Source organism: Marmota monax, unplaced genomic scaffold (genome assembly GCF_021218885.2).
Source record: "Marmota monax isolate L192 unplaced genomic scaffold, Marmota_monax_Labrador192_F-V1.1 WCK01_AAM20220418_F8-fsc00133, whole genome shotgun sequence".
NCBI classification, from domain to species: Eukaryota; Metazoa; Chordata; class Mammalia; order Rodentia; family Sciuridae; genus Marmota; species Marmota monax.
In genome coordinates this window covers 3,391,808-3,416,961 of record NW_026694821.1, presented here as the reverse complement: position 1 = coordinate 3,416,961, position 25,154 = coordinate 3,391,808, and the positions used below count along the sequence as shown (strand labels likewise).

Here is a 25,154-nt window from a genome sequence, read left to right as displayed (position 1 = left end):
CCTGTAAACAGAAGGTACTCAGGAAATATATGTGTTGATTCATACAGAGGGTACAGAATAACTCTGGAAGTAAGAATCTCAGGCCAGCAAGATGTGTGAGCTGAAAGTGTGCTTGGAAATCATCTACCACTGACCAGATTTTACAGCCAGAGACACTGACACTCAGAAAGAAAATGATCAAACCAGTGTCAACTAGAGTGTGGGGACAAGTGCAGACAAGGTAAAGACTAAAGCCCCAGGCCTCCTGATGCAATGGTCAGTCGAGCTCCTCACCTGATGCAATGGCTGCAGACTGAGAATGCACCCCCACCTGTTTGGTTTAAGATGTTTTTTCCCTTTTCCAGAGTAAACATGTTCTGGCATTGAAGGGCAAAACAAGCTTCTTTGAGTGAGATCAGAGGCAAGAAGATTTTAACTCAGTGTAAAGTAGCCCTTTTTTTTGGTACCAGGGATTGAAACCAGGGGGTGCTTAACTACTGAGCCACATCCCCAGCCCTTTTTATATTTTATTTTGAAACAGTCTCACTAAGTTCCTTAGGGCCTCACTAAGTTGTTTTGGTTGGCTTGAACTCGTGATGTTCCTGCCTCAGCCTCCGGAGTCACTGATATTACAGGCATGAGCCACTGCACCCAACTTGAAGAAGACTTTTTAATAGTTTGAATCACGCAAAAGTGCCATAGAAGCAGTGAGTTCCTCGTCTTTAGGGCGTTCAAGCAGAAGCCGATCACCATTTGAAGGCTGTGCAGAGGATTTTTACACATGGAGAGAGGTGGCACCATTAATTCATGTATTCCCCAGACTCCGGAGCCAGTTTGCTAGTTTCAAATGCCTTCCCTGTCTCTTCCTAGATGTGTAAATAAACTGGGGCAAATAAAGTCACTTCTCTGAATGAATTTCCTCTTCTGTAGAATGGAGGTTATAATGGCATTTCCTACATGGAACTAATTTATAAGAATTAAATGAATAAATTTACCTAAAAGACAGTGTTTTGTCCAAAATAGGCCACTATTGAAGTTTCCTGGTCTTGCTGCTCTGTCTATGGTCAGGGGTCACAGTGGTGGTATTGGTCAAGGTCAGACTGAGCATCACTGTGGCACGGGTCTAAGTGCAGGGAATAAAAAGTTCCCTGCTTTCCTGACTCCTGTAGCCATTCATGGAGGTCAAAAATAGAAGAAGAATCTCCAGTAATGACAGGTGACATGAAAACCGTCAAACAGGATGGAGGCCAAGACATTCAAAGAAAACCACTCTGAGTACAGACAAGAAAGGGATGGTGGTGAGATGGTTGGGAGCAGGGCCTTCCCAGCAAGGGATCCAGCAGATTCTCCCTCTAGTCAGAACAAGCTTGTTGCGTTGGGCCAACTGAAATAGAAAAAGGCCTTTGGAAAGAATCAGAACCTGATGTAGCTACGCCAACCCTCGAAGAACAGGAGGAGCAGGACTGGCCCCACCAAGATACCTAGCTATAACCACAAGGCCAGGCAATCAAAAGTGGGGGCATGTGGCTCAGAAAGGAGGGCAGAGGAAGAAGACAAGAAGACCATGAAACAAACTAGGAGGCTCAGACACAGAGCTCAATGAAGTGAGAAGGAGCCTCACGATCCATGGGAAAGGTGCTGAGAAACTGTCTCACTTGAGAAAAAAAATAGAAGAATCTTTTCATCCCAGCAGATAAAGGATTAAATATATAAACGTGAAGGCTGGAACTGCAAGGTTAATAGAAAAAGGAAACAGGAGAATATCACTGAAATCTAACTTCTAGAAAGAACTTCATAAAGTAAACTTTAAAAATATAAATCAAGTGCCAAATGAGAAATTGGTTATGTCAAAGTTAAAGATTTCTGTTCAGTAAATGACATGACGGACAAAGTTATAGACAAACGACAAAATGAGAGAAGATGTTTTAAGATGAGCAAGAGATTACTACCTACCAAAAGGAAATTAAATCCACTTTGAGGAAGGGGATTTAATATATTAAATTAATTACACATAAGCAACATTTGGAATTCAATCAAAATGATGAGAAACTCAAAAGAATAGGACAAAATTATCGTAGTGCAAAAGAAAAGTCAACCATTACAGCAGACTTAGAGCTGATCCAGATATCAGAGTTACTAGGTAACTGAGGTTTTAAGATAAAAAATATGCTCCATAAAATAAAGGAGATGAAGAGAATTTTACAAAGGACTGAAATCTTTTTTAAAAAATAAAAATTCAAGAATAGAAAAATAAAATAACTGAAAATGTATTTGATAAGTTTAACAGCATATTAGACATCATAGAAGAGAAGAAACATGAACTGTAAAGTAGAGTAAGAGAAATACCCAGACAGAAGTACAGAAAGGAAGAAAAAAATGAAAAAAAAAAAGAAAAGAATATTTAAAAGTTATAGAGCATAAACACAGTAAAAAGATCTATTATATGTTTTGACTAAAGTCCCAGGAGAAAAGAGAGAGGATGAAATAAAAACAGTATTTACAATGATAATAAAAAATAAATAAAAAATTTTAAAAGATTTAAAAAAAAACAAAGAAACAAAAAAATTTAAAAAATAAAATGATAATAGACAATACTTTTTCAAAAAACTGATGTAAAATATCAACTCACAACTTCAGGGAGCTCTATCTATCCCAAGTAGAAACATCAAAGAAAACCACATCACTGTCAAACCACTGAAAATCAAAGTAAAAGAAAAAGTTTTAGAAAAAACTGGAGATAGGCCAATAGTCAGAGGTCACATTACCTCTAGGAGAGCAATAAAACTGAACTGATTTACCAACCTTGATGGTGAAGGTCTAAAACAATGGAGTGACATAAAGTGTTAACAACAACAACCAAAACATCCATCTAGAATTCTATACCCATTAAAACTACCTTCAAAAGTAAAGGTAAAACAAAAACACTTCCAAACAAAAACTAGGTCAAAAAAATGTAACACTAAAGAGAGTTTTTAAGCAAAAGAAAAATGTAAATATAATAACTATTCCAATTAAAATTTTTAAAAATCACACCAGATTAAAAATTTAAGTATATGCTGCTTATGAAATAAGATTTAAATATAGACTATTCTACAAGGAAATCTCAACAGATATATCCAAAAACTGAAATGGTTAAAAAATACATTTATATCTCCAGAGTAGAAACAAGCTAGAAACAAACAAACAAAAAAAAGATAACCAGAAAAATATCCCCTAATGATTAGAATTATTCAATACATGTATAAATAATCTCTGAGTCAAAGAAGAAATCACAAGGGGAATGAGGACATATTTTAGCTAAATTATATGAACATATAACATATTAACTTGTGGGCTACGGACAAAGCATTATATAGAGGAATGCAGTCTTAAAATATATTACAAAAGAAGAAAGTTGAGAATGAGTTATTAAAGATCCATATCAGGCGAGCACTCTACCACTGAGCAACGGCCCCAGCCCCAAGAGAACAGAAAAGCAGCGACCACTGATCACATAACCTAGGTGCCAGAATCCCAGGAGGCTGTTGCAAGAGGAGAAACCTGTCAGCCAGTTTTATTCCTGAACTTGTGCACAAAAACTCTACACAGCTTATTAATAAATCAAACCCAATGATAAAGGAAGAGATCATCATATCCAAGTGGGGTTTATTCCATGAGTGTAAGTTTGGTTTAACATTAAAAATCAGTGTAGGAATTATCCAGACCTGTTGTGAAAAAAACAAAAAGAATAGGGTAAAAGCAATAGAAATAATGCCTGAAAGGAGCTTGATTGGATATAATTTGTGGCTGTATCTAGAAACACAGGCCATCTCTCTCATCTTAGGCAGCAGTCTGTGTCACTACTCGTTTGGGGACCATCTGCTGAAGGCTCTTCACCTCTGGGAAGAGGTGAGAAGGACCAGGGAGACCACCCTGCCCTGAGGCTTCCCAGATGTGCAACCTCTGGGCTCCATTCCTTTCCTGGTTGACTGTAATCAACCCTGCCCTGCCTACTCCATAGACTGGCTAGGATAGGAAGGACCCCTGGAACTGGGAACAGTGGCCCATGCCTGTAATCCCAGCAGCTCAGGAGGCTGAGGCAGGAGGATCAAAGACAGCCCCAGCAAAATTGAGCGCAAAGCAACTCAGTGAGACCCTGTATCTAAATAAAATACACTATAGGGTTGGGGATGTGGCTCAGTGATCGAGTACCCCTGAGTTCAACCCCTGATACCCAAAAAATAGAAATTAAAAAAAAAGAAGGGCTCCTGGAAGCCATCAGGAGCTGGATGACACGTGAGATGTGGCACTTCTTTTTGAAAAGGCGCCACCTTTTTGCAAGGCGTGCTCACCTGAGAAGCGGGGGCTGGCTGCTCTGCCGCTTGAATGCTCTTTCCAGCCTCTCCTGGGTCACCCTGGAAAACCCACCAGGCAGGTACAACTTCATGGGCGATTTCTCCTCCTCGATGGGACCGTTCTCTGCTGGGCTGTCCTCTGAAAGACCTCTTGGTCTGGTCTTGTCCCAGTGGGACAGTCCCGCGCGGGGAGTCTGGGGAGGGCTGCTGGGAGTGGCCTTGCAGTTTTCCATAGATGGCTCACTGGGCGGGCCCCGGGGGCTCCTGGAGACTGAGCCTCTGCTGGAGGCTGAGTTGTTCTGTGAGGCTGCACAGGCTGGGGTATGGGTGGAGAGCTCAGGCACCTTCTCACTCTCCTCCTCCTGGGCGTGGGTCTTGCTGCTGGGGGCTGGGGACCTCCTCAGAGAGCGCTTTCGTAAAGGATCCTGGGATGGGAAGGATAGAGGCACTGAGGGTCCCCTTCCAAGGGAGCTGGAAAAATACTTCATCCACTGGCCCATAATGGTCCCTCTCCCAGGAATGTCTGTCCCCGTCACCAACTCTTTTCCCTAAAATCCTGCCTATCTTTTGGCCCCCACTCCTGCCCTGATCCTCAGGCTAACACACCCCACCTGCACAAACCCAGAGCACCCGGGCCTCCTTCATACCCCTGATGGACAGCGGGTGGGCGGACAGGGAAAGCTGCCACTCTAGTTTCTAATTCCTGCATCCCCACCTACCAGCTGGATCACCTGTGACAGTTATTGGACTTCTCTGTCCCTCACGTCCTCACATGTAATACAACCAGTCCAGGGTACATCACCTGCCATTTCTAAATCCTAAAGCCTCAGAAAATGAAAGTTCCTGTTGGATTCCCGTGGCAGATGCTTTTCAACGGTAGTGAGGTTTCTTCTAGTCTTTTTAAGTGTGACTTGAATGCTTAGCCACGGAAAGCCTTGTGTACTTGCTTATGGGACACTAATGCAAATCCCGCTACCAGGGGCGTTACATGGCTGTGATCCAGGCGCTGAGCTTCCTTACTGAAATCAAAGAAGCACTCGAGATCTCAAGACCCAGCAGGCCCACAAGTTTGGGTGAGGGATGTTCGGCCAGCAGTACTTACCTCCTGTGAAATCCTGATACAGATTAAATGAGGCTCTAGTTTGTACTATAGCAGTCCATAGGAGTGCCCCCTCTTTTGCCCCCCCCTCCCCATTTCCATCTGGTGTCAACAACCCCTAACAGTAGATCAGGAGTGGCAGAGGCCATTCTTCACTCCTCTCTGGCGTCCACAGAGCTCTCAGCTCAGTCGCCAGTGCCTCACAAGCATTCAAGGTGCACTTAATTTTTAAAATGAAGAAATTCCAAAGGAGTCCACTGAAATGTCCTTGCTTCCCTATTGATGATTAACTAAGGAAATGGGAACTCCTGTCATGATCCATTAGGTGGGGAGAGACAAATACAAACCTACGAGACTTTTCCTTGATTTTGATTTTAGGACTTCTCGGCACATCCAGAAATAATTCAGGGCCAAATGGTAGCCTGGGCTGGAATAAGGAGAGCTAATTCTGTCACATTCTGACCTAGTGGAAATTACCAGACACTATAAACCTGCTCTAAAAGCTGCCCGGGGCATCCTCCCTAGGATGAGACATTAGTCACCATTCCCAATGAGACTCAAACCTTCTGGCCTTTTATTTTATCCCTCAGTGCAGAGCTGATGTAGGAGTAAAAAAATGATGAAATGCCTGGCACACTTGGGCTTCTTTCTCTTGAGCAACCAATAAATACGGCCAAAACACAAAACACCTTCCAGGAAATCTGGAAACCTATCCTTCCATGTCCTTCACAGGATTCAGAAGCCCCAGGAGAAAACCTCACCTTCCAAAACAATTACTATAAGGAGAAGTTTGCAGAAACACCATGTGGTAAGGTGAGTCCAGCCACCTCCCTCGCCTCACAGTTACAAGAGCATCTCAACTGCACAACACTGACTGGCTGGAATGTGGTGGTGGGACAGGACCTTGGTGACCACCTGGTCCATTGGTCCTCAAATTAGTGCATACTAATTACTGTGGTTTGTCTATGGTTTCAGTGTACCCCCCATGGGTTCATGGCCTGCAAGCTTGGTCCCCAGTGTGGCAGTATTGAGGTGGTCGGACCTTTAACAGGCGGAGCCCAGCAAAAGGTAATGAGGTCACAGGGACACCACCCTTTAAGAGATGGACACCCTTGTCTCATGGCACTGGATTAATTCCTGCAAGAATGAATTGTCGTAAGGGAGCCTGGCACCTCCTCTGAATCCCTCTTCCATGATTGCAGCCTCTCTCACATGTGGTCCTGTCACAATGCCACTTACCTTGTCGTGATGCAGCCAGAAGGCTCAAGTAGATAGGCCCTCCCCACCTTGGACTCCCAGCCTCCAAAACTGTGAGCTGATTAGACAGATCTCTTTTCTCTATAGATTAACCGGCATCATGTATTTTGCTAGAGCAATAGAAAACTGACTGAGACAGTAATGTTTGGGCCTTTTTAGGGTGTTGACTTTACACACAAAGCAATAGTGAGGGAAACTGTTGGCCCTGAGCATGAATCAAGGCAGCGACATCAAATTTCACTGGTGTTCAAGGTATTCTCCATCACCATCTGCTTGCAATAAAAGTGAATAAACACAATGCAAATTTCACTTAAGAATATCCATGGTGAAACCTAAATATTGTTGACTTTATTCAATCTAGACAGAGCAGCACACACCTTTTCCATCTTCTGTATGACCAAATAGGAACTATGCCTACACATTCTGCTAAAGTGTGAAGGATGGTGGTCAGCGCTTGGGCAGCTTTCTAAAGTGTGAGCAAACTCGCTGATTTTCATGGAATCACTGACAGACTAGTGATTCAGATTTGGGTATTTGGCAGGCATTTCTTGAAAAAAAAACTGAGCCTGTCACATCAAGGCAAACAAATGGTACATTGTTGTCAGTGATAAAATATTAGCTGCCAGGTAAAAACTGGGATTTTGGAAAACTTGTATCTGCCACTGTGAGCATGAGGGCTTCAGAGTACTTAAAAATTCTTCTCATGCAATTTTTTTTTTTTTATATAATTAAAAGTGTCCATGATTGGAAGATCTGTATAACTCAGTAATGTTTTCCAAATGACTAATGCATCACATTATTAAATCATGCAGGGACAAAATATTCAAAGTGCAAGACAGATCAATGGAAATTGATAAAGAATAAAAAGTTTATTGATATGGTTTAAGATTCCATATTAAGAATCTATAGTTTTTCCAGGCACAGTGGTGTATGCCTACAATCCCAGCAACTCTAGAGGCTTAGGCAGGAGGGTGGCAAATTCAAGGCCAGGTTTTTAAAACTGGGCTAGGGATATAGCTCAGTAGTAAATTGTTCCTGTACCTCCCAAAAAAGAAAAGAAACTAAAGCCTGTATAGTTTTCGGGTAGTATCAAAGAAGAATATCTTAGTTTTCAAAAAAAGCTATGAAAATACCTTTTCCCTTTTCCAACTGTTTATCTGAAGCCAAATTTTCTTCATATTCTTCAACTAAAACACTTCATTGCAACAGACCAGATACAAAAGCAAAAATGAGGCTTGAATTATGTTCTATAAGCCAGACATTAAAGAGATTTGAAAAAAAAAAAAAGTAAAACAATGTTACTCATCTCAATAATTTTTCATTTTGGAAAATATCACTTTTTCATTAAAAAAATACACTGTGTTAAATATAATATGTTCACTACTGTTGTTTTAATGATTTCATAAGTGAACATTTTTAATTTCTCAGTTTTCCTTTCTAATAAAAATAAGTGTCAACAGACACAATCCACATTTAAAAAAAAAAAAAAAAAAAGCTCTTGTGTTCCTCAGTAATTCTAAGAGCATAAGAGGCTGGAAAGATCCTGAGGCTGGAAAGTCCCAGAACTAATGCTGTGGTCTAAACTTGCAACCAGACAAGTCGACATCTCCTTGTCCCTATCTCATGAACTAAGTAGCTTGCCCTTAACACGACTAGACCAGTCTCTTCCAAAACAACCTGGTCCACTGATGAGCGGCTCCAGAGAGATAGAGATCCTCAGATCCACAGGGCCAACTGTGTTCTCTGGAGTCACCAAGCAAGTCTACACCACTCAATTCCACGAAGGCCAGCATCACACACCTGGGGTTCCACACACCTGTGATGGCATTCCCTGATCTCAGGAGGCTTATGGACTAAACCCAAGATGGATAATAAGGCTCATCAAAGATGCCACTCCAATCCATCTGATGAGAGCCACTACCTCCGATACCAAGGAGATCCTAAAGTCTCGTTCATGGTCGATTAGAGAGAGAAAGAGAAAGAGAGAACTGAGGTCAACTGATAATGTCTGCTGCAGGCACAGCACCACAGAGACTTAGTCCAAAAGCCACATATTTGCCATCCTGGGTCTAAGCAGGAGGCTATTCCTATATTTGAGGAAACCTCTTCCATTCTGCCAGTGAGACTTTGAGATTAAATATCTCCATCTTAGAGTTTTCTCCAAACTCTTCACCTTCCTAGCCCCTTCATTCTGGACACAGAGCAGTTTATGACTCTTTCTCTTTAACAAGTCACCTAGGATGGCACATGACATCAAGGTGTGGCCTGAACCCCACAGAGGGGAGCAGACTCTTTCCCTTGATCTGGACACCAAGATGCATGATCCCGGAGCCCGAGGGGGCCTCAGACACCTCCGTGACAAGAGAAATAAAAGCCTTGATGAAAGATCCCACAGGACCCAGGCAGGGGCAGGGAAAGGACCTGCTTCTTTCTGTCCTCACCCTAAATGGGTTAAAAGAATAGAGCCAGCATGTCCAGCCACATTCACACACACAGGTGAATGATCGGGCAGGGCACAGGCCACGGGTGCTCTTTCAGTCTGCTCCGGTTCCCGGACACGACTCACGCTGCCCCTGGAGTCCGCTGTTTGATGTTGCTTTGCTTTTCTGCTACTTAATGTTTTTCAAATTCCTCTTACATGAGTGCTCTCATTCAGTGTCATCTCCCTGTCTAATGAGAACATAACACAGTCCTTCCTTCAAGGAGATTATAATATAATAATGCAACTTTTTTGAAAGAGAAAAAAATAAAATCAGAACAACTGAGAGTGTAAGGACTGGGGTGTGTACTCCCTTTGAGCTATCATCTTTTTAAAGAAGATATTCTTTGGAGGTGGGGAGGTCCCCTTCTCCTGGATTCCAAAGATGGAAATGAGATTGTGTGTTTTTATTCTGTAAAGAAATAGTAGGTGTCCTACTCATTACAAGAGGGGTAAACTGAGGGATGGGAAGGAGATGAAGCCTGTCCAAGGACCCACAGGTCATTGACTATAGAGGCAGGGAGAGAACAGAGGCAGATGATCTTCCTGCCCTGCGCACAGATTCCCCCTTCTTGGGCTGTCCTGGGGCTGCCCTGATAAGCCCAGGCAGCGCCTCCGGCCCAGTTCTCGCTCCCCATTCTAACAACAGGAGAAAAAGCAGCAGCCCCACCTGTGCGGAACTGGCCACAGGCCCAGCCATCATGCCTCTGACGATCAGACCCGACTTTGGCCTCGTCTTCTCTCCTGTCCTCTTCATGTCCACGGAAGACTCTGAAGAGTGAAGCTTGTCCATCCTCTCCCACGCAGACACCAAAGCGGGGCCTTCACCTGCAACCAAGTGCACGGGCTTGCTTTTGTGGTGGGGCCTTTTGGATGATACAAGATGACCAAGGACATCCCCGTCAAGATTGTCATGTCTGCAGAAAAGGAATATTTCCACTAATACAGATGCCCCAGGAGGAACCATTAACAACAAGAAAGTCCACAGTCAGCAGTCACTCGGAGCAAGCCCGCGCATAAATAGGGGCTGATCCCGAGCCTTCTCATGAAAGGTCAAGAATAGGAAATACTTTTTGGTATCAGGGCAAGTTCAGCTTACAAAATAAGACCAGCAATCAAACAAATAAAGCCAGAGATGATGATCCATAATAGGAACCCTCCAGGCCTTAAAACAAAAGAACATCCTTGGTCTTCCGGACCTGTGTGATAGGGGGAAACCAGAGCCCTGGGATACAGCCCCACTGTAGTCCTCTGAGGGGGTGGAGAAAGCTCGTGGTGAACTTGGCATTCCCCAGCTGTTAAGGGAAGGTAGGGCAGGTGTGCCTGTGGCTTCTTATCTTGAGAGACAGAGGGAACATATATATGTGTACTAATGTATGTCTGTGTGTGTATGTGTGTGTGTGTGTGTGTGTGCATGTGTTAGAGAGAGAGAAAGAGAATCAGAGGGCGAGAGAGAGAGAGAGAGAGAGAGAGAGAGAGAGAAACAAAAGAAGGTGACAGTGAGAGCAAACAAGGAGTGAGAAAGAACAAAGCAAGCAAGAAAGACTAAGACAAAGCAAGAAACCCAGGTGAAGAGGAACCTCACCCAGGAGGGCTCCAAAGCCAGTGCTCTCCTGGTAGGCTCGCCTATTTACTGTACTGGCTTGGGTGGGTACTGACACCCACTCTACGCCAAGCCCTGGGTCACACATGACAGCCACAGTCGTGCATGCTGTGACTGGGGCATAGCAAGCACAGGAAGGGACTGGAACCCACCTGGTGAAATGCAAAAGGGCTTTCAGGGAAGGGTAGCCCTGAGTCAAGGGATTGAGTAAACAGGAGACCCCCAAGAGAGAGCCCCAGGCCCCAGCTTGTGGGATGTGCTCAGATGAGCCATGGGGCTGGTCATGGGTAGGGTTTTGCAAACTATCCAAAGGAGATGGGGTTTTCTCCTGGAAGCTGTGGGGAGTGGCCTGGCCACACTTGTTTTATGGAAAACGCTCTCACAATCTCAGTTCAAGGAGAAGATGGCCAGAGGCCTAGAGGCCAAGGCAGAGCCCACAGGAGTTATGCAGGGAAAGGGGATGGGAAATGTGAAGTGAGACCCTTGCAATTGGGCAGGGAAGGGGCAAAGCAACTAACATTATCAGGGACAAAGACCTGCTGACAGAGCTCAAAGAAAATGGCAAGAAGAAGGAATGAAGGGGAACACCCAGGTGTTGAGTTGGGTACCTGGGTGGACTCAGGAGCTTCAACTACTTTCCATCCATTTTCTTGCTGCTATTTATTTATTTACTGTACCAGAAATATTTAATTTCCCAGCTGAATAAATGCCTTTGAGGGAGAGGCCACCTTCTTCATTCCACCATCACAACCTTTCACATCTGAACCATTGAATGAATTGTTTTTGATGGTCCCTGCCCTTCGGCAGCCAAACACCCGTGCCTGGAGATCCAGCTTTTCTTAGGAAAGGAAATGCTTTTCTGCCAATCAGAACAAAAGACCCATTTCCTGGAAGTGAAATCATGACTGGTGACCCCATGCCATATATGACAGTTGTAGTAGTGTTAAATCCACTATCGGTGACTGCGTGCAAGGTATGAGGGTTGTACGTTAGTGTAACTGTTCTCAAGAAAATAGGTTCCATCAAGAATGCCAATTCACTTTCTTCAAGAGTTCCAAGAGATCATTGCCCTAGGTACATGTATGATGGCATGAACGGTGTGACTCTACTTTGGGTACAACCAGAAGTGAAAAATTGTGCTCCGTTTGTGTGCTATGAATCGAAGTGCATTCTGCTGTCATGTATAACTAATTAGAATAAATAAACAAAAGAGTTCCAAGAGACCTGATCTTTTAGATCCTCTCTAATTCTACAGGGTTTAATTGCCTTTTAGAATACTATATTCTGTGCTTAAGAAAAATCAAACTGACTGCATGCAGGGTATGAGGGTTGTAAGTTAGTGTAACAAAGAAAGCCCCTGAACCTAATCAATCACAGAATTTCAGTTAGGCAATGTGAAGCTTAAGTATTCTCCATCCCAAAGTGATCCATACTCTTGGCCTCTAGAAGAAAACAGCAGGGTCCCATCACAGAGATATCTGAAACGGAGTGTGAGAAATCAAATAATGTGTACTCCAAAGGTGTCCCCATCCCAATCTCTGGAATCCATTGATCTGTCACCTGACCTGGTGAAAGGGCCCGTATGCATATGCATGTGTGTGTCTGTGTGCCCTTTTACCCTGTCAGGAGATACACTGCAAAGTGATTATGTTAAGGATCTTGAGATAGGGAGATCCCCCTGGATTAGCTGGTGGTCCCAGTGTCATTGCTGGAGTTCTTCTTGGAAGGAGATGGGAGAATCAAAGTTAGTGGTAAAGTCAGGGGCTGTAATGGTGCAAGAGGTCTGAGTGGCATGCTGTCAGGTGGCCCATGAGCCAAGGAACGAAGGTGACCTCCAGAAGCTAAGAAAGGACAAGCAATGGAATTTCCCTCAGAGCCTACAAAGAGAGCTGGGCCCACAGGCACCCTGCCTTTCACCCAGAGAGACCGACTTTGAACTCCTGACCCCTATAATTGTGAAGGAATACATTCCCATGGCTTTATGCTACTGGGGTGGTTGAATTTTATGTCAATCTGGCTAGGCTCTGGTGCCCAGGTGTTGAGTCATCTTATGTGTAGATGTTGCTATGAAGGTGGCTTGTAAATGCAATTAACATTCCTAACCATTTGACTTTGAGGAGAACAGATCATTCTCAATGGTGTAGGCGGGCCTTGCTCTATCCATTGAAGACTTGAAGAGCAGAATTTGAGGTTTCCCAAAGAAGGAATTCCTAAGATTGTACACGAAACCTCATCTGAGTTCCCAGCCTTCAGATCTGTTCTGCAGATTATAAACTTGCCACAATTGCATAAGCCAGCTCCTTAAAACAAAGCTATTTTGAAATAGATAGATAGATAGACAGATAGATAGATGGATAGATAGTTGGTCTTCAGCCTATAACAGTTCTACTTTTAAGTTTTCAGTTTCATAATGGTGTGAAAATGATACACACTAAGTAGAATCCATGCTTCAATTTTTGCATTTTGATCTTTGCTACTAATGTGCAGTACAATGCTCTCTCAATAGTAGGCAGTGGCAATAAGGCTCAATTCACAGTCAGCCTCACAATCCATCACAAGAGGAAGCAACCAACACTCCACAGTGGCCTGTGTTGCTAAGTTATGATGTCCTGTAGGTTTGGTGAATTAAATGCATTTTTGATAGGACTTTTTTAAACTATAACAGGTTTATCAGAATGTGACTCCATTGCAAATTGGGGAGTATCTCTATATGCTGTGGGCCCACCCTTACCAATACACCCACTAAGTATACAGTGATTTGTTATAGCAGCAATAGGAAACTAATACACAGAGTAAATGGGAAGAGATACCTGGCTTTGCCTGTTTCTGTCAATGATGTTCTCCATCCTGCGTCTTCATCTGAAAGGTCATATATATTTACCAGCTTGGTCTCTGAGCATCTCAACGGCAATTTGTTAATTTTCTTTGGAACTGAGAGTGCAGGGATCGGGGTTTCTTGAGTTAAATTGTTATCTGTTTTTCCAGAGTGATCCAGAAAATATCTGGTCATGAGTTCAAGGTTTGTTTTTAGAGGATTTTCTTTTGCCTATCGTTGAGAGAAGAAAAGAAACATTAATTATGTGAACAGCTTCCAGGGAAGGAAGGGTGGGAAAGTAGCTATTCCAGTTCTTTGAAATAAGCTTATCAACTTCTCACTCGCTTGTATATACTTTCAGAAAATATGAGCTGGCTGCCTATAACATATGCCAGGCACCCACCGAGGGTGGGCAGGGATGCAAAGGTGAAGACAACATTTCTATCCCAGAAAAACTAACATCCAATGCATGGCTCTGGCAATTCAATGAACAATCATACTAGGATTACCCAAGTAAATCTCTTAGTATTTTTCTCCTAGGAACAACTTTATAAAAAACATATTCTTTTATAAGTAACAATAAATGTTGGCAAGGATGTGGGGAAAATGGTACATTCAAACATTGCTGTAAATTGGTGCAACCACTCTAGAAAGCAGTGATTCCTCAGAAAACTTGGAATGGAACCACCATTAGATCCAGTTATCCCACTCCTCGGCATGTACCCAAAAGGTTTAAAATTAGTGTACTACAGTGTCAAGGTCACATCAATGTATATAGAAGCTCAATTCACAGTATCTAAGCTATAGAATCAACCTAGATGACCTTCAACAGATGAATGGATAAAGAAAATATGATACACATATACTATGGAATATTACTCAGCCATAAAGAAGAATGAAATAATGGCATTTGTTGGTAAATGGATGGAACTGGAGACTATCATGCTAAGTGAAATAAGCCAATCCCCCCACCCCAAAAAAGGCCAAATGTTCTCTCTGATATGCAGATGCTGACTCACAATAGGTGGGGAGAGGGAGGAGTGGAAGTTCACCAGATTGGACAGGGGGGAGTAGGCGAAGGGGAGGGAGATGGGAATTAGAAAGACAGTAGCATGAATTGGACATAACTTTCCTATGTTCATATATGAATACATGACCAGGGTAACTCCACATCATGTACAACCACAAGAATGGGAAGTTATACTCCATATATGTATGATATGTCAAAATACATTTTACTATCATGTATAACTAAAAAGAACAAATAAAAATTTAAAAAGAAGAAAAAATATATATTCTTCAATTTAAACAAAGTCTTAATCCATAGGGACACTAACTAATAGATTCATAAGCACTTGGGGTTCTTAGTATGTACCCTAACCCTTTAGCACCAAACACCAGCGATTAGAGACCACTGGAACAGAAGGTTAACATGAAAATCAGAGAGAGGCAGTCAGATTGACTCAGTTTACACTCCAACCCTAAAATAAATAAATAAACAAATGAGACTTTTAGTAGCAGTTTTTGTAAATAAATGATAGTGCAGCCCTGCCTGCACTAAAATATTCTCTTTGAAATATAGATTTTCATGACACACTGAGGCCCTCTAAGCCAAAATAGCAAGAATCAGAGCCCTGATTTCTCCTAAAATTCCCTCTAGTGATTTGGACAGACATGGCCACAAGCCACCGGATGGCCTCAGCAGCTGCCATGCCTCAGTCACCACCCCATGAACCTGGAACCACCCAGGCCCTGCTGAGCGGTGGCCTGACCTGGGCCCAGTGGTCATGCAATCAGAGTGGTGAGCCATGTGACAGGCACCTGGAGCCGAGAGCACCCTCAGAGCAAGTCAGCTCCTTCCTGTCTGTTCCTGTGATCCACGCCGCAGAATGCTCAGACCCACAGCCAATGGACCAGGACCAAACTCAACAGATTTATCAGACGGTTAATATCAGAGGAATGAAATAATGGCATTTGTTTACTCATTGTTTTAGTAGGAGACCAAAGATGAAAAAAAAAAAAAAAAGATTATTTGTCAAAGTCTAAAGCTTACAATGAAGAGAGATGAGGGAAAGATTTAATCTGTTTAACTTATTTCGGCCTGCATGCTTTTTCTCTCAATCAGGAAGATTGAGGGCCCTGGAGGGTCTGAATTATACATCAGGGTTTTCACATCACTTGGCTCACAACAGACACACCCTATGTTTATGTGAATCTAGACACCATTTCTCAAAACCTCAATTTTCCACGGCATTTTAATCTATCATATACTCAGTGGGGGGAAAAGCAAGTTATTGGGAATATTAACATTAAATTTATAGGGCTTTCCAGGATCACATTGCTTTGGGCTGAGTGAATGTCAAAATTAGCATGCAACAAGCAGACTAATGAGCACATTTTTTTCTGTAAAATATAGACTCTCATTCATTGTATCCCAGCTAATGACTACTATTTAAATCAGATAATCAGGGCACTTACCAAAGTCTGATGAAAACATATTAAGTAGCTTAGGACAACAGTTATCTTAGGGAGGCTAAATATGGTAAGGAAATAGAAATCACTTGAATCGCACAGATACTTCTGATAAATTAGGTAAAAGTGATTTTCCATAAAATCCCACTGTATCAGAACAGACAATTGTGTTTTCTGGGCAACAAACCTCACCCCTGTGCAAAATCTTAAACTGCACAGTCCACTCTCCTGCCTCAGAATCCAGCAGACGGAGGATCGTGGGATATCTGCTGCCTGGGTGAGCAGTTTTCTTGCCCAGAATGGCTCACAGAAGAGTAAACAGGAACATACAGGAAACGAAGGGGGTAAGTGTCACCCCAAGACGCAGAGGATGAAGGCCATCTCTGTGATGTCTTTACTGAGCCTCTGATGCTATGACCCTTTGCTCCTCAGAGGCAAGCATGAGAATTTCTGGCAACCGGGTGCACCTGTGAGTTGAGGCCAGCTGGTGGGGGTGTATGGATTTTCCTGAAAGTCCGTTCTTTGCTCTGTTGAGGAAAACCTGGCCTAAGTCCCTTCCTGGCCCACGATACATATTTAGATGGTTTCCAAGTGGTTTGGAGGTCCCACTAGGTGTCTCAGGAGTAGCCTTGATCTCATCCCTATAACAATCCAATCGGCTAAGATTTTGTGTGTAAAAAAAAAAAGCATTACAAATTAAAAAGAAATAAATAAATGCTTGACCACCTTTGCTGTGATAGGATTGGGAATTGGAATCCGTACCCCATAACTGACCGTGAAACCTGGACGGCCACTTTTCTGTAGCTCACAGCTTCCCTCTGGAGGTAGGAGGGATCCCCTTACATCACTGATTTAAAAACTGTTTAACAGGGCATTGGGGGTCTGACCCAGAAAGCCCAGAAGGCAGGACCTCCCTCCCCACTTCCAATAAGGTGCCTTCCTTTCTTTGTTTTGTATATTGGACTTCTGCATGAGATGTCTTTGTATTGCCTTGTTTTTAAAATTCTGATACATGATCAATCAAGTTTCTTTCTGACTCCACCCAACCCCGGAGCAACATATTCTCGAGAGCCCATTCTTTGAATTAGAAGATTCTACTAATTAAGACGGGGTTGTGGCTTCATTCCCTCATATAGACGCGTTTCCCTCTACTCGTTCATTTATTCCACAAACACAAAGGGATGCCTCATTGCGTCATCAGATGATAACATGAAGTTCAGGGACACAACAGTAAACAGAGGCTGTCACCACCTTGGCTGCCTGGGGAAACAGATACTAATGAAAGAAGCACTCGACTCTTCTATTACCCAGGAGGCAAACACACACAAAAGAAACCCAAGGGGCACCATGAAAGCCAGTAACAGCAGGTGCCTAGGACTGAGGCTGGGGAATCAGGGAAGCCCCCTCCCACCCAAGGAAGAGCCAGCCACTTGCTGTCCCAACTCCAACGCACCTAGGTTAAGCTGAACCCAACTCCCACTTTTGCCTGAATGATATGTCACAGTACACTGCAGACTAAGGCATTACTCAGAACCCAAGAAGGAAAGTCTTACACCGGCAGGGAATGGAAAATTTTAGTATAACCGAATACTATATTATTAAGTACAGCCTTGCTAAAAATAGCCTCATATGCCTCGTGTTGGGAGGAGGGAGCACAGGAGACGACTTGAAGCTGGGCACAGCCAGAGGCTCCGGAACAAATGAGTGCAAAACAACCACAGGAGCGCAGCCCGCCCCTGGGCAGTACGGGGCTGCCCAGGCTGAGAGCCGTGGGCCCTGCCAGCACTGGCTTTGGCTGTTTCTCACCATTTTTTTTTTCGGGGGGCGGTGGTGGTCAGGAGTCCCCTGAGACCCCTGTCATCTTTGCAGGCCCATGAGTGCTGCTCAGTTCCACAGCTCCAAGCGACTCCTTAAAAAAGCACACACCTTGTTCTCCCTGTAGAGAAATTCGAGATGCAAAACCTTGCGGAGATCATTTCTGCTGTTTATGCTGAGATCAGAGCGTGGGCGTTCCTGGTCCATGATCACACACGTCTTCTTTAAGCCCTGAGGGAAGAAGGCTGAATCACTCTTCTTCAAGTTAAATCAAAACCTTCCGTTCTCTGACGCAGGGTAAACAAAAACCAACTGATGTTGATTATGATCATCCTCATCTGGCCAGCCTTTATGAGGTGATTGCAAGTTAAGAATTCATTTTTACATAACCCAGCCTCACAGCTATTATTTCCTTACAGTAGCCCTGTGGGTCCATCGGGCTTCACCATGGATTCCCTACCAGTCAAGCCCTTTGGACAGCAGGTAAGGAGTGACATCCAGGTAACTGATTCACCCAAGACCAACTCAGGGGGCCCGGAGTTTGGCTGTAGATATGTGGCTATGGAATATGAAACTTCAAAAGTAAACGAAAGAAAAAAACATAACAAAAGGCCAACGTTCACTCCCTTCACCCCTGAGATGGATTAGGAGGGGGCAGGGTTGAGGGACCCATGACCACATAGTGGAATCATATAGCAGGTCTGATACCCCCGCAGCCTGTGAGCTTATGATTCTGGAACCCAGGCCCATGGGGAGCCCAGGGTGAAAGTTTCACTGGGTCACCAGCACAGCTGCTGTCCATCATCCCACCCTGAATGCCCAGAAACCTAGATTCTGGCAATGATAAGTCGGGGAAGCCCTGTCCCCAGCAGGAGCCTGGGTTCTTCCTTTGCAGCCACTGCCTGCCTCTTCACCAGCCACCATGACCTGCATGGCTGCAGGATGAGGACATCCTCACAAAGGGCTCAGCCTGGGTCAAGAGTATCTCTTGCTCTTGATGGATCCCGGACCCCCCAACACTAGACAAGCCTCGACTTCCCCGCAGCCTTTGTGTTCAGAATTTTTTGGTGCTCTACCTGCTGGGAAAGCACATAAAAGACCAACCCCCTGCTTGCCATGCATTTAGGTAAGATGGTCAATTTTGGAAACGAGGTACACACATGACCTTGAACCAAAGATTGAAAAGGAGCACCTAGGAAGGGCCAAAGAAATATGGATGTGTGCAGTGGAAAAGAGGTGGCCAGGCTGCATGAGGAGGGAGTGTCCACTGGAAGGAGAGGCAGGCCTCAAAGCAACCATTGCATCTCATCAGGCCTGCGCCATGGCTTCCTCACTGATAAAGTGATAAAGAACGGTCTATATGAGCCTTCCTCTCTGATGGATATCTCTTTATGTTCAGCAACAGTTCCAATCACCAAATCCAGGTTCACTTACTCTCCCCCATTGTGATGCACACCAACATTTGAAAACCACTAGGGTAGGGTCCCAGGGTGCTCTCAGGAGTCAACTAGCCTTCAGTCCCATCCAGCCACTGAATCTGCATTCACTCAACAAACATTTGCCCTGCTGTGTGCCAGGCTGTCCTAGATGCAGGAGGTACAGAAGGAGGGAGAGCTCACAGTCTGTGGGAAGCAGACCGTTGATGAATGGTACGCACACTGTGGGCAGCGGCTCACCGCACCACTGTGGAAATAGAACAGGGAGGGTGAATGCAAAGACAAGGCACAGTGTTTCATTGAGCATCATTCCTGAGCTCACTCTTGTCTCCTGACTTCCCCATCTATGAATTGAAGGGAACCCCTAGTCTACTAGTCCAACTGCTAGAGGCAGAGAGGTGAACGAATCAAAGTCCCACCCTCATACAACTTGCATTCTATAGGGGGAAAAGACAAGTCTAATATGCTGGGGGTGGGACATATATAATATGAGTAGTGAGACAGAAAGGGCCAGGCAGTGAGTGGCATGGAGAAGGGTTGCTATTTTATAAAAGGTGATCAGGAAAGGGTTCGTTGATCAGGTGACAACGGAGCAGAGATGGAAGGGAAACAAGAGAGCAGGCCATGTAGACACTTGGGAGAAGAGTGTTCCAGGCAAAGAACAGCAGCTTCAAAGGCCCTGTGACAGCTGCAAGTGCCAATGCATCTAGAACCTCACAGCTATATAGGGAAAGTCTCAGAAGGTGAGATCAGAGAGATCACCCAGAGCCTGGTAAGCAAAGATTATCTTCGCCATGCTTCTGATGGGATATAGGAGGATTTGAAAACAGAACCATAGGGGACTAACATTTTTAAAGGAACGTTGGCTGCTAGGTTAAAAATAGAATATAAGAGGCAGGGGATTAAGCAGAAACCATTTAGGAGGCTACTGAACAGTACCATTCCCATGAAAGGTGGAAGAGGGTTAGTCCAGGGTGTTTGCATCATTAGTGGCTGCATTCTCTATGCCCTTTGATAGTAAAGCCAACAGATGGGCTGATGGGCTGGATGTGAGGGGCACGAGGAAAATAAGTGTCTTTAACTGCAGGGTCTACACTAACTCTAGTGTCAGAATGCAGCTGAATTGTGGGAAACTCAATTGGTGTCCGAAAAGTTGAAGACCTGGTTGGGGGAAAAACTCACAATTTGGCGTTGGGAATGTTGTGAGTGGGAACATCACTGTATATATCAAATGGAGATGCTAATTAGACATCCAAGTGGAAATGCAGCACTCAAAGTTGGAAAAAATTCAAAGGATTCAGGGAGAGAGCAGCTAAACATAGGCATTTAGGAATTGTCAGCACACATTGATGGTATTGGAATCATAAGACTGCATGAGACGCCTCAAGAATGAATGAAGAAGAGAAAGAAAGGGAAGGGAAGAGGGCAACAGACTGAGTCTTTGAGCCACCAGCATGCACTGCACAGGTCAGAGAAAGGAGGGGCGACCAGCAAAGACCTGAGAAGGAGCCACCAGAGAAGGAGGAGGAAGCCAAGAACAGGTGGTCTCTCAGAAGCCAAGAAGAAGGCTGCAACCAACTGTGATGAGCACAATTGTTAGATCAAGAAAGGCAAGGTGGAAAGCAGTATAAAGATTTCTTGGAAAATTAGAAATGGAACCACCAATTGACCCAGCTATCCCTCTCCTCTGTCTATACTGAAAGGACTTAAAAACAGCATACTACAGGGACACAGCCACATCAATGTTTATAGCAGCACAATTCACAGTAGCTAAACTGTGGAACCAACCTAGATGCCCTTCAATAGATGAATAGATTTTTTTAAAATGTGGCATGTATACACAATGGAATACTACTCAGCAATAAAATAGAATAAAATCATGGCAGTTGCAGGTAAATGGATGGAGTTAAGAGAAGATAATGCTAAGTGAAGTTAACCGATCCCAAAAAAAAAACAAATGCTGAATATTTTCTTTGATATAAGGAGGCTAAATAAATCATAGTAGGGTAGGGAGAGGGAGCATGGGAGGAATAGACAAATTCTAGATAGGGAAGAAGGATGGGAGGGGAAGGGAGGGGCCATGGGGTTAGAAATGATGGTGGAATGTGATGGACATCATTATCCAAAGTACATGTATGAAGACACGAATTGGTGTGAATATACTTTGAATACAATCAGAGATATGAAAAGTTGTGCTCTATATGTGTAATAAGAATTATAATGCATTCCACTCTCACAGAAAAATAAAAATTAATTTAAAAAAATATAAAGAAAGAAAGGCAAGGAGCCCAGTGTGGTGGTGCACACCTGTAATCCCAGTGGCTCAGGAGGCTGAGGCAGGAGAATTACAAGTTCAAAGCCAGCCTCAGCAACCCAGCGAGACCCTGTCCCTAAATAAAATACTAAAAAGGGCTGGGGATATGGCTCAGTGGTTAAGAATCCCTGGATTCAAATGCTGGTACCAAAAAAGAAAAAAAGGCAAGGGGTTTAGAGGTCACTGATGACCTTGACAGTGGTCTCCATCAATTGGTGGGAGAAAAACCTTGATTCAGATGAGTCTGGGAAAGTGGAAAGAAGGGTTAGAATCAGAGCATACACAGTTTTTTTAGAGGTTCCATTATAAAAAGGAGAAGAAAAAGACTAGTAGCTGGGGGGACTGGGGGTCAAGGTGTGGTCCTGCAGGAGTGTGTGCATATTCAGCAGAGAAGGAACGTGTGTGGAGAAGAGCACGGTGGCAATCACTAGGGCTGTGTCCTTGAGATGCGGCAGGGAGCAGGCTCCCTCGCAGGGATGTTCTTGCCCAGGGCCTGGAGAATCTCTTCACAGGAACAGGATGGAGAGCGTGGCTCAGGAAGGTCAGGAAGTGTGGGGGTGGGAGCTTGCAGGACATAGCTCATTTCTCATGACTGCTTCTGTTTTCTGAGAAATTAAATGGGGAAGGAGCTATGGGTTTGAAGGGAAAGAAGGTGTAAGAGAAAGAGGTTCCTGTAAGGACTGGAACCTCTGCGGAATCTCAGGGGTGAGTGGCTGTAGATTTAGAGTGATGCTATCAACATGGAGGTGTGTTTCTCCAGTACCACTCAGCTCTGCAGGTGCAGGCATGGAGTAAACCGAGTTGAATTTTACCCAGACCAGGGGAGTACAACAAAGGGAGAGAAGATCAAGGGGGTTGAGCCTATCATAGAGCAGGCAATTTTAATGACAGGTGGATAAGGTATGGGAGGAGCGGCGGTAGGGCTGGGGGACCATGAAAGGTTGCCAAGAGCAATGGAATCAGATGCAGGAGAGGCTGGAGAAGTGGGAAGAGCTGGACATAGAACAGGTGGGATGCTTGGAACTGAAATGATGGAAAGGATGCTGGGCTGGTAAAGACACTCCTAGGGCGTGACTGTGAGAAATGGTAACAGAGGTCAGAGGGAGGCATATCTCTGCCACAGCGGGGCCACAGACCCAAGTGTCAACTCTGGATGCTCGTGTCACCTGAAGACTGTGATGAGTCTCCCTGAGGAAAGACCATATTTGGCGAGTTCAAGCAAGCCCACATGGCTGGAAGGTGGTGGAGGCCATGGCAGAGGAGGTCCAAGGGGGCAGCCAGAACATGGGGAGCCATGTAGCCTACTGAGGCTGGGAAGCCGGTGGAGTGTTTGAGAAGAGGAGTGATGTGGTCTGACCTACTCACCCAGGGCAAGTGTCTCGGCCTCTTGGTCTCACAACAGTCTTGCATGAAAAGGAATGCTGTAATTCCCTCTCTTTCAGGACTGCCTTAAAGATTTGAGAAAACAAACAGGCATCTAGAAGGTGCCTAGCACCCTGGGAATTCTTTTGGTCAAGACTGTTGGGTACCTGCCTATACAGAGCCCTGTGAGGAGCTCAGGATCTCTGCCCTGGAGCAGACAGTGCTGAGAAAAGCACAGCCCTAGGCTGCAGCTGGCTCTTGTGACTTTCTAAGTGACTGGGGCCAACACCTTACGACTCTCAGGACCTCAGTGTGTACAGATAAAACATGGAAATCAGGAATCTGGGAGGACTGGACAATTCCCAAGGTGCCATCCTTTTTGGGGATCAGCTCTGTGGCCCCATTTAGGAGGTGATTCAGGCAGATGTATTGACTATAACACGAGCAAAGAGAGAACACAGACCAGGATCAGTCCAGCCAGAGTCAGCTGAGAAGCGCTCAGGAAGAAATGGAATTTGGGGTGGCCCTGAGTAGATCAGGGGAAAACTTGGAGGGGAAGGAAGAAATGATGTTGGAGGGTAACCTGAGGTCCAGCTATAGGGCACCCTTGGCTGTCAGCAAGGACTATGGGCTTCATTTGTACCCAGGAAAGAAAGGGCATGAGGAAGCCTTCTATGAGGTTTCGCTTAGTCCAAACTTAAATGATGGTTGTGGTCAACCTCCTAAATTGTGCCACAGATAATCCAAGGGGCAGCCAGGATTTGGTGATGGAAGCTCAAAGCAGATACAATGACGCTAAATGCATTTAAATTTTTTTTCAAAATAAAGCAAATTATAAAAAGCCCACAAAGTCACTTTCAAAACAGGTGGGTATCAAAGATGGGGAAGCAGGTATGAAGTTAAATTCCTATGTGTGCATTGTATCTACTCATCAGATATAATGCTTAGGAGCTGCCTGTGTGTTATTGTTAACCCTCATCATGAGTCTGTGAAACATGAGTCTTAATTTTCCCATTTTAGAGATAAGTACACTGAGGCCACAAGTAATGTGCCCAGGTCACACTGAAAACTAGTAGCACGTACTTGAACCTCTTCCATCTAATCTCAAAGTCCTTTCTCTTTGCTCTATTTGACACATTGTGTGTGTGTGTGTGTTTGTGTGTGTATGTGTGTATTTCCTTTCCAGACAAGTGCCCCATAAGCACAGAACCAGCAGCATATAGCTCTCAGTCACTTCATGCAGAATCAACTACTGGATGCCTCTGACACCACCACCACACACACACACACACACACACACACACACACACATAAATACACACACACACCAGCATGTGCCTTCCTCACCCAAGTCTCCATCTCCACTGTCAGGGTGGATTAGCGTTAAAGACCTTCTCAACTTGTAAACACTTTGCAAACTCTCCTGGGACAAAACAGGAGGGAACTTAGACAATCCCCCTACAAAAAAAAAAAAAAAAAATGAAGGCCACAGCCAGAATTCCTGCTGTGGACTTAAAATGGCTGAAAGGTTTGACTGTCCAGAACTTTCCTCAACCCTTGGGGCTCCTCTGTGGAAAGCCCCTACCTAGGGGGACACAACCTGGGGGTGACTGGCTATGGAGACAGGCAGCCAGGCTCTGGTCCGCTTCCCCATCTTTGCACGAGGAGCTGGCTCAGCCCTGGAACTACCCCCCCTCCCCACCCAGCTGCTGCCCACCCACTGAGAGTGGATGCCAGGGGAGGGCAGAGGACAGGGGGACCCAGCCCTGCTTGGCTGAAGCCAGGTGACCACCACAGAAATGGCTCCTGGGAAATGTAGTTTCCCCCATCCTGGGAAAATGGCGCTCTCCTGGGGGCATCCCTGAAGCAGACAGCAGGCCAGGAACGCTCCCTCCCCAGGGGTACTAGGCCTCCCCCCACTGGCTGCCCTCCAGGACTGGAGCCACCACGTGGGCTCTGGAGAGGGCGAGGTGTTACCTTTCTGTTGAGGAACTCCCTGACCAGGGAGGCGGCCACCTCCTCCACGAAGAGGGTGTCCATGCTGCCAGCTCTGCCCACCAGGCCACGATAGGCCGCAGCCCCAGGCCCCTTAGTCCGTTGGGCCCAGTATGGCCGCGTTGCCGTGGTGACGGTGGCATCAGAGCCAGCAACAACTCCTCCCCTTCCCTGGGAGCCAGCAGGCTAGGAGG

The 25,154-nt window shown here is 44.8% G+C and overlaps 1 protein-coding gene across 4 annotated transcripts in view; it reads right to left on the bottom strand.

Annotated features, from left to right (window-relative positions):
* Mindy4 (MINDY lysine 48 deubiquitinase 4) overlaps nucleotides 1-25,140 on the bottom strand; it is a 109,763-nt gene extending 84,623 nt beyond the window's left edge. The window contains exons 1-6 of one of the 4 annotated variants that reach the window (XR_009225086.1): nucleotides 24,943-25,079; nucleotides 24,313-24,423; nucleotides 17,965-18,084; nucleotides 13,562-13,797; nucleotides 9,819-10,065; nucleotides 4,311-4,738 (exon numbers count right to left, since the gene is read on the bottom strand). Coding sequence is in view for 2 of the 4 variants with exons in the window: in XM_046426029.2 (XP_046281985.1) it covers nucleotides 4,311-4,738; nucleotides 9,819-10,065; nucleotides 13,562-13,797; nucleotides 17,965-18,084; nucleotides 24,943-25,005 (1,094 nt within the window). In the remaining 2 variants the exon portion in view is untranslated. Of the gene's footprint in view, nucleotides 1-4,310; nucleotides 4,739-9,818; nucleotides 10,066-13,561; nucleotides 13,798-17,964; nucleotides 18,085-24,312; nucleotides 24,424-24,942 lie in introns of all 4 variants that reach the window. The other 3 variants (XR_006847612.2, XM_046426029.2, XM_046426028.2) reach the window with 3 other exon arrangements.
* Between the last annotated feature and the right edge of the window lie 14 nt (nucleotides 25,141-25,154).